At 41.1% G+C, this 10,028-nt stretch overlaps 1 protein-coding gene across 2 annotated transcripts; it reads right to left on the bottom strand.

The window, feature by feature from the left end:
* Positions 1 to 119: 119 nt before the first annotated feature.
* Positions 120 to 7,754, bottom strand: stx3a (syntaxin 3a). Of its 2 annotated transcripts, none has more exons than XM_090187397.1 (10): positions 7,284 to 7,754; positions 4,898 to 4,972; positions 4,717 to 4,816; positions 4,463 to 4,537; positions 4,159 to 4,229; positions 3,883 to 3,991; positions 3,287 to 3,360; positions 2,695 to 2,829; positions 2,465 to 2,575; positions 120 to 1,904 (listed from the first exon to the last, which is right to left on the bottom strand). In XM_090187397.1, the coding sequence occupies exons 2-10, from the start codon at positions 4,916 to 4,918 to the stop codon at positions 1,827 to 1,829; spliced, it is 774 nt and encodes a 257-aa protein (XP_090043523.1). In that variant the 5' UTR covers positions 4,919 to 4,972; positions 7,284 to 7,754; the 3' UTR covers positions 120 to 1,826. The 2 variants fall into 2 exon arrangements, with proteins under 2 accessions (XP_090043523.1, XP_021474981.2); XM_021619306.3 differs by lacking the exon at positions 7,284 to 7,754 and adding an exon at positions 5,610 to 5,941.
* Between the last annotated feature and the right edge of the window lie 2,274 nt (positions 7,755 to 10,028).

Raw genomic sequence — 10,028 nt, 5'->3', positions numbered from 1 at the left:
TTGTCCTGCCAATTAAACAATATACAGACGGCGAGAGATGTCAAAGGCAATTCGTTTTGTTGTATTCCTATTTTTCAAAACAGTTTAAAGTAGTTGAATAATGAAAACTTACAAATAAAAACACTTGGCAAATGGCCATTCTTTTTTATTTGTATTATTTGTCAACAGACGGGAAAAGCTACAAAAAACTGAAACCTGACCTTACATTTTGTTCAGATAACATTTTCCATATAAATGCCTACAAAATCACTACAAATGTATGTGACTGAAGACACAAACAGACACAGACATATTGGCTATTCACTTGATACTGCTTGCTTGGATCACAACAAAAATACTATCCTATCTATTATTAGAGGGGGTAGAGAGCAATGGCTTATATAAGTAAACCCTGGACTGCTGATGCTATGTATTGGCCACCGGTCGGCCATATTGGCACTCCCTAGAAGGAGTAGTCCTCCATAGTATTTCAAAGATAAAATTACATATTATTTAAGTATTTTTTTTGTAGTGGGGACAGTAACGTTAGTACTCTCCCCATTTAAAAAAAAAAATGTTTAGGCCACATAATAGAATTTAAAAGTATGCATTTAAGCGTCTAATAGAATAAACGTGTCAAACCGAATGTAGACATTAACAAATGCATTTCTATAGCTTCCAAAATCTTTTAACCATTGAGGAGGATTACCAAGATGGCTGCACGTTGGCTTCAATACAGGGTTTATACACATCATTTGTAGAGAGAGTGCAGGTGACAGTTTTATGACACAGGCATGATCCCTGGTGGTACATGCATTGACACACATGTAGGATAAAAATGACATGAGTGCAATATTAAGCAGTAACTTCAACACACAATAATAACATAAAAACGTGCCATTTTGGGGTCATTTTGATTACTAGCTGACAATAGGGCAGTGAATCATCGTTTTATCATATACATTTATTTACCAATATCTTTAGGTTACTTGACATGATTACACAGTGTTATCGTTGACCTGTCTTGGCTTAGATTATTAAGGAGCCACACTACCAAAGCTAATTGACACAAATCCTTGAAGTGGGAAAAGGAGCTGTGGGTAGAAGCATGCCTGAAAAGAGGAACGAGAGAGAGAGAGAGAGAGGGGAAAAGAGGGAGAGAGAGAGTGTGTGTGTGTGTGTGAGAGAGAGAGAGAAAGACAGAGAAAGAGACGAAAAGAAAGAGAGAGAGAGAAGACGAAAGGGTGGAAGGCCTTAAGCAAGACTGAAGTGTGTCTCCTCTGAGTAGCTCTGTATGCATCTCTTGACAGAGTGACCACTGTTGATCCATCCACCCAGGTTAAACTGGGGGTAATCTGGGACACTCCTCTTCAACTTCCCCTGAGGCCAGAGTCATAAGTGATTATCACGTTAAGAGGACAATAATACAGCCTAAGTCTACATCCCAAATGGCACCCTATTTCCTATATACTACAAGGGGAATAGGGTGCCATGTGGGACACAACCTAAGAATAACCTGGATCTAACGTTATCTAATCTGGTTCCGTATTCATAAAGCATCTCAGAGTAGGAGTGCTCATCTAGGATCCTGCCCCGCCTGTCCATGTAATCTTATTCATTGTGATCTAAAAGGTTCAACTGATCCCAGATCTGTAATCATACTCTGAAAGGCTTTATAAAGCCAGGCCCTGATCAAACTTGACAGGGACATGAATGGCGTTTACAAGAGTACAAAGAGATCTGTGACCAGGGTAACATCCTTCTGGATCAATACATGATTTAAAAGTTTAAGTTTGGAGTTTTGAACACCTCTGTTTCACAACAAGTTTTCCCCCAGACGGTATTTCCTATTTGATAAAGCTGTAGAGGAAGGACCCTCCGATGACACAGAGAATGACACAGCAGCACATGATCATCATCTGCTTCTAAAGGGCAGAAGAAGGAAAGAAAGAAAGAGGCAAAGAAAGACAGAGGATGCGAGAGAGCAAGAGAACACGGAGGAGGAAGAGGAGGAATACATATAAAGAAACAATGAAGGGAAGGGAGAGAAGAAAGAGAACAAGAAAAAACTCAGAAAAACAAAAGTAAAGATTGACCTGACCACAGAGAGAAATCATAACCCACAATAAATATTTAGAGACTCAATGTGCCATTGCAAGTTCTGAAGCTTTTAAGAGACTCTTTGCATCAGTGAGAATGCTGAACCCCCTGTAGCAAGACAGTATATTTAGGGTATGTCCCAAATGGCACCCTTTTCCCTGTACAGTGCAGTACTTTCAGGGTAACAGGGTGCCATTTGTGACGAAGCCAATGTATCCCTTCTCCTGTATGGACCAAGGTGATAGATAATAGGTCTAGGGTCCGGACTGAAGTGGACCTATAAACATTGCAGCCATATAAATAGAATGACCTATTATGGCATCATTGACCTGAATGTGGACGGCCATTCTACTCATTCTAATTCTATGGTTTCAGCCCCACTCACCCTACGGGCCTCCTGCTGAAATTTGGCTGCTTTCTTGGTGTCGGCAACAGCCCGCTCTACGAAGCCCACCGATTGGTCCATGTTGCTCTCAATCTTGTCAATCATACCGCCCTTTGAAGGGAGTGGGCGGAGTGTTGGGAGAGGCACACACAAACAGCGGTCAAAAGCAGTGCACTACGTAGGGAATAGGGTGCCATTTGGGATGCACACTAAAAGGAGTGAAGGGTTACCTGGTTCTCCACCAGCATAGCAATGTCCACAAACATGTCATGAAGCTCTTTGATGCTGCTCTCCAGCCTCACAATATCTTTATGCCGCGCTTCGATCTCATTCAACGCCTGCTTCGATATACCCGACTCCATGATCTACAAAACACATACGAGAAGATATACACAACGGTTTAACACCCACACATAGGAGAGGATATACACAAAGGTTTCACACCCACACTAGGAGAGGATATTCACAAAGGTTTAACACCCACACTAGGAGCGGATATACACAAAGGTTTAACACCCACGCTAGGAGAGTATATACACAACGGTTTAACACCCACACTAGGAGAGGATTTACACAACGGTTTAACACCCACACTAGGAGAGGATATACACAAAGGTTTAACACCCACACTAGGAGAGGATATACACAACGGTTTAACACCCACACTAGGAAAGGATATACACAACGGTTTAACACCCACACTAGGAGAGGATATACACAACGGTTTAACATACACACTCACAAGCATTCTTGCTTGAACACACACACACACATTCTCACTTGTACACATGAACACAAACGCACAAACACACACAGAATTACCCCTGCGGTGAAGACGGCTGCGTTCCCTCCTTCCAACATCTCCTCCAGCTCCTCGTCGGTCGTTGTTTTTCCCGCTGTGGAGTGGAGAGTTCACAGAAAGGGGTTAATAACATGTATGAAAGGGTTAATAACATGTTTGAAAGTCTTAATAACAAGTTAATAACCTATAACAGGCCCTTAATCCTGGCATAGAATGTACTAATACACGCCATTAACAGCAGATCTGGGTTTCAAATACGTTATCTGTGTCTGTCTGAGCTTGTCTGGCTTAATAAACCAGAAAACAAAAGTGACAAAACTGCAACCCTGCCCAACTCCAGGCAGATTCAAGCAAACACTCAAAATATTGGGAAAGGATTTTCCAAGTATTTGAACTGGTAAAGAGCATTGTATTGGTTTGAGTCTGTCTGTGGTAGGCTGAAACATGCACTCCCGTTTACAATTTAATGTAACTTTGGGCTTGGATTTTTATCCTGACAATTGACTTGTCCAGGAACAAAAAACCCTGGCCCTAGTTATACCAGGCATCGTGTCTCTACTACTGGTTATGACTTGGTTATCACATGGTTATGAAGGTTCCTAGACGTCAGACTCACTGATCTCCAGCTGCCGGGCAATGCGGCCTTTGCTCTTGTCTCTAAAATCTGTCTGAGCCTCGTTGTACTTGGTCATCACCTCCACAAACTTCTTGGCCAGGATGGCATGCTGGGAAAAGGTGGAGGTGGGTACAGAGGTTGTTATGGTAACTAGTGGGGATGGAACCCGAGTCTCCAACCCCAGTCTCCAACAAGAAAAATGACAGGGACATGATTGACACGCAAACCGATAGAGTTAAGGGTACGGTTGAGGTTAGTTTGTTTTTTAAGGGTTACCTGGGACTTCCGGATCCTCGTGTCTGCTGACGACCGTTCCTCTGTGTTTGTCTCAAGTTGCTTCTCGATACCTGCCAGGGACAGGAACATGCAACCGTTACCGTGACTATGGCCACCGACAACAACACAAAATGACTATGGCATCGGAGTCCACGGCGTTCAAAAACACTTTATCTTGACAGGAAAACTACGTTTATACAATTTGATGACTGTCGTGCTGGTCGTCAGAAAACGGTTGGTCGTCAGAAAGACGGTGGGGTAAGATATGGTGCGTCTACTATTTAAAGGGTCAAGAAGGACTCACTCTTTAGTTTGTTGCGAGCGGTGCCGGCTGCTTTCTTGATGTCGTTGGTGACTGCCTCCAAATCATCCTGCGTCTCTGGTGAGCACAGAGAAAGAGAGAGAGAAAAAAAGAGCGATTGTAACATAGAAGTATCAACAAGCCACAAAGATGAACAATATGGAATGGAAAGAAAGTGGGCGAGATAACAAAGAGTGAGAGAGAGAGAGAGAGAGAGAGGGGGCAGAGAGAGAGTGGGATTGAATGATGATGTTTACTCTGCTCTGGCGTAGGGGCGGAGAGGATGGTCGAGTACAGCTTCTTTGCTTGCGCCACACTCTCATCTATCTTGTCAATGCTGCTGCGAATCTCCTCAATCTGAGACCGAGACAGGCAATGATGACACACTGGTGAACACACACACGCGCACACAAACATCAGGAGTATAGTCAGAAATACCTGGGCGAAGAAGTCATCCATAAAGGCTTGGTTCTCCACTGGAATCTCCACATCATCCGCAGCCACATCACTTTTCTGTTCCGACACACACACAGACAGACAGACAGAGTTGCTGTGGTAGTGTGTTTGTGGTGAGATAATCACACTCACAGGCTTTTTAGCGGTTCTTACATCAGTGTTTTGACGCCACTATAAAGTTTTTTTTTTTAACCAGACACAATAAGGATTGCAGCGCATACAAGCTACAATGAATAGCCTACATCGATGACATTGAGACATTGGAAGAAGTGCAGGAAATTAGAAAACAATCCTTCCTTAATCAACCCTTCTGATCCCCTTTCTGTATCCACCCCACTCCATTTGTAACGCACCACCAATAAACAAGTGTACAGCCTGAATATCATCACACCCCAATTAGGCCTACCTACTTCCTAGATTAAATTAATGCTCCAATGTTAATTAGCCCAATGTTCAACTAGGCTATTTCCGCTTTTCTAGGCCTGAAAATGGGATCAAACAGTTGGTCTAACGTTATGGCCAAACCGCTCATCCGGACCAACCGCATCTAGTGCGCAAAAACAAACGAGTAAATATGATACGTCCCCCCCATCCCTATTATATAATTATATATGATTGGCAACGGTTATATGTTAAGCTAATAGCAAGCAAGTCTATGAAAACATGAACAAGTGTATAAAAAGACGTAGCTTACCGCCTTCAACTGTTCCAATCGGTCTTTCATCTTCAAAACTGTGTTGTCACTGTCACAATCTCTAAACTATCAAAAAGCGTAATTCTAATCTACAACCACTAATTAAAAGGTTACCAAATTAGAAAATTACAATTTATTAGCCTACTGATTCATCCAGTTGCCTTGCCCGAAAATAAATTTCAAAGTTAATTGTAAAAATATTTAGTAGGGTAAATGCTCATTAGAATATGGTCATCAAATTAAAAAAGAACTATCTTTTTTTACAAAATGTCTGTTCAATATGGCTGCAGCAGCGTCTCCAACCTGTAGTTTTACTAAGCCTATCCTCTCAAGGAGGATTAGAGCAACAGTTGTGCAGAGGGCGATTAATCTCTCTCTCTCTGATCAATGGCATGCGTAAAAACGCATGCAAAGTAAATATCACGCACGATCTCTGTTTTGGGCACACTACCCAAACAGGGCACCGAATGGAAAGGTAATAGGTTTACTTCTAAATATGTAAAGTCCACCTAGTGGGTTGTCCATCTATAAATAAGAAGAGGCTGTATTTGAATTGTTATTTCTTGACCCCCATCTGCTTTCTAAATATGCTAAATAAGGCCAGGTCAACAAAATAAAGTGATGCAATGATTATTGATTTCTGAAGATATTTTTTCGTATTCCTTTTTTTATTTGCTAATCAAAAAAATGCATAATGTTTCATAGTACAAACACGTGAAGCAGCATTTTTTTATCGACACCATTCCTCCTGAAAATACATTAGGTCACACTGTTTTCTGACAATAGGTCTAGATAGTATTCTCAAATGCAATGTGTCTAGAAGTTTCTAACACTATCAGTTGCTTCCTTAAATCGTACTTTGGGCTCACTTGACTGCTCATCTGTCATCTACTCTAAATGATAAACCTCTCACTCCCCTTTTCCACCACCCCCTCTTCTTCTCCTCCTTCATTCATTTCCTCTCTTTCGTCAGGTTTGAAGGCACACAGAAAGTCATTGGTTTGGTTGCACTGCTTATCATTCCATTGAGAGATAAAATGAAAAAAGTGAGTTTTATCCATTATTAATGCCTTTTAGAGAGTATTGAGCCATATAAGTAGCCTTGTCCAAGCCAGAACGGCATGAGCCGATCTACTGTAGCGTGAGGCTTTTGATGAAGAGTTCAATACAAGTACACCCACTGGACACTAGTCTATCACAGGGCCTTACTCCCAATCATTTTCTTTAATGCTGAGTGACAAGCAGAGAGGAATCTGGCCCCTTTTGGTATGACTCGACCTGGGATCAAGCTCAGGACAGTCACTCTAACCACACGGCCACTGAGCTGGATAATACAAAACTTGTGAGATCTGTCATACTTTAAATCAAAAACCTCCCACTCCCTTTTCCACAATAGTTAACCCAATTCTGAATACATCAGCACACTGGATTTGGTGCAGCTGGTAGCCTAGCTGTTAAGAGCGTAGGTTCAAATCCCAAATCTGCCCTTGAACAAGGGACTTAGCCCTAATTACTCCTGTAAGTCGCTCAGGATAAGAGCATCTACTAAATGACTAAAATGTCAAATCAAAACAACAGAGAGAGAGAGAGAGAAATATATATCAAAATATATCTTCAGTTGAGAGAATCTACATCAGTCACTGGTGTTAAGATGATGAGGGCAGGCTGCTGTACCTGTGGAGTTTAGGCCATTGAGCACCATGGCAGACGGCCCAAGTAGCATCATGGGATCTTCACTTCTCTTCAGCTGTTGGGAAAATAGCTTTTTAAAGGAGACCGGGAGTTACGATCTGTGGGGTCACGCGACCGGCACACAATGTGAAATACAGAGAACGCGGAGACAAACAAGAAAGCAAACAGAAAGAGGTGGAATAACGTTGGAAAAGAGGTGCATTTTCTCATTACAGAACCAAACCTTTGGGTTTTACCCTGGTGTGTGTAAATGTCACCGCCTTTTTCCTCTATTCTTGCTTCTTCTCCTTGCCTCAGATGCTCTCTTTCACTCAGCTCTGCCTCCTTGTATACCAACTATTCCATACCTCCATCCTAATCTCCCATGTATTAACTCTTCTCTGATGTCTCAACCTCTTACACATAAAAGGTTGCAAACCCACTATGTGCGATCCCTGGGTACAGTTGCAGCCTGATATATTGTCCCCCTTCACTCCAGTCTTTTTTTTTTACTTCTCCAGTTGAAAAAACGAAATTCCAAGTAGACCTACAGTGATGTATGACCAAATTAGGCATTCAAAGAAAATAACACCCTCCCTACAACCAATCATGTAAGAGTTTTTTGATAATACTGTGGGGCTGCTTTGCTGCCTCTGGTACTGGGGGCCTTGAACATGTGCAAGGCATCATGAAATCAGCAGATTATCAAGGAGCCAATATCCTATCTGCTGGTTGTTTCTGAAGAGAACAACTTGTCAAGACAACTTTTCGTGATAGAACACAACATGTGGAGAAAAATACCTACAGTGCCTTCAGAAAGTATTCACATCCCTTGACTTTTTACCCATTTTGTTGTGTTACAGCCTGAATTTAAAATGGATTTAAATTGAGATTGTGTCACTGGCCTACACACAAACACCCGATAATGTCAACTCGGAATTATATTTGAGAAATGTTTACAAATTAATGAAAAAAGAAAAAGCTGAAATGTCTTGAGTCAGTAAGTTTTCAACGCCATTGTTATGACAAGCCTAAATAAGTTGAGTAAAAATGTGCTTAACATGTTACATTCCGTGGAGTCACTGTGTGCAATAATACTGTTTAACATGATTTTTGAATGACTACCTCATCTCTGTACTCCACACATACAGATAATTGTAAGGTCCCTCAGTAGAGCAATGAATTTCAAACACAGATTCAGCCAAAAACACCATTGAGGTTTTCCAATGCCTCATAAAAGGGCACCTTTTGGTAGATCGATAAAAAAGAAAAAAGCAGACATTGAATATATCCCTTTGAGCATGGTGAAGTTCACTGGAGGCTGCTGAGGGGAGGAAGGCGCATAATAATGTCTGGAAAGGAGCCACATGGAATGGTATCAAACATATGGAAACCATGTGCCTGATGCATTTGATACCATTCCACAGATTCCGCTCCAACCATCATCACAAGCCCGTCCTCCCCACTTTGAATGGTGTGTCAATACACTCAGTCACTACAAAAAGATACAGGTATCCCTCCTAACAGTTCCCGGAGAGGAAGGAAACCACTCAGGGATTTCACCATGAGGCCGACGGGGACTTTTCAAAACAGTTAAGAGTTGAATGTCTGCGATAGATTAACATTGTAGTTACTCCACAAAACTAACCTAAATGACAGAGTGAAAAGGAAGAATGCACAGAATAAAAAATATTCCAAAACATGCATCCTTTTGCAATGTACTAAATTAAAATTGAAAAAAAAAAATGTGGCTAAGAAATTAACTTTATTTCCTAAATACAAAGCGTTATGTGAGGCAAATCCAACATCACTTAGTACCACTCTTCATATTTTCAAGCATTGTCATCGGCAAGGACTAGAGTTGTTTTTAGGATAAAACTAAATGGAATAGACCTAAGCACAGGTAAAATCCTAGAGGAAAACCTGGTTGTCTGCTTTCCAACAGACACTGGGAGACAAATCCACCTTTCAGCAGGGCAATAACCTAAAAAAAAAGAGGCCAAATATACACTGGTTGCTTACCAAGATGACATTGAATGTTGAGTGGTCTAGTTACAGGTGACTTAAATCCACTTAAATCTATGTCAAGACCTAAAAATGGCTGTCTAGGAATGATCAACAACCAACTTGACAGATATTGAAGAATTTAAATAACAAAATGTGCAAATATTGTACAATCCAGGTGTGCAAAGCTCTTAGACTTACACTTATGAGTCTTTCTGGGTAATCACTGCCAAAGGTGATTCTAACATGTATTGACTCAGGGGTGTGAATACTTATGTAAAAAAATAAATTAGATATATTTTTTAAATAAAAAATTTGTGTCACTTTGTAGTTACGGGGTATTGTGTTTTTTTTTACATTTATTGAACCTTTATTTAACTAGGCAAGTCTTATCTACAATGAAGGCCTACCCTTGACGCTGGGCCAATTGTGCGCCGCCCTATGGGACTCCCAACCATTGTCGGTTGTGATAAAGGGATGCGTGTAGATGGGTTTTTGTTGTTGATTTAACCAATTTTCAATTCAGGCTGCAACACAACATGTGGAATAAGTCAAGGTGTACAAAACCTTCTGAAGGCACTGTACAAATGGATTATTGTACACATGTATTTACTATTCAACTTTATGTTGTGGAGCTTGTACATGAATTATCAATCCCTGTCATCCACACCAGAGCCACCTCTGTAGAATAAAAGGCTGTCAAACATCAACCAGGTAGACCCAGAAGTGAAATGTGATTTTTGC

Source organism: Oncorhynchus mykiss, chromosome 10, assembly GCF_057628025.1.
Source record: "Oncorhynchus mykiss isolate SJ-2025 chromosome 10, ASM5762802v1, whole genome shotgun sequence".
In the NCBI taxonomy this organism is placed as follows: Eukaryota; Metazoa; Chordata; class Actinopteri; order Salmoniformes; family Salmonidae; genus Oncorhynchus; species Oncorhynchus mykiss.
Note: the sequence above shows the minus strand (reverse complement) of the source record. Positions and strands in the feature narration are given on the sequence as shown.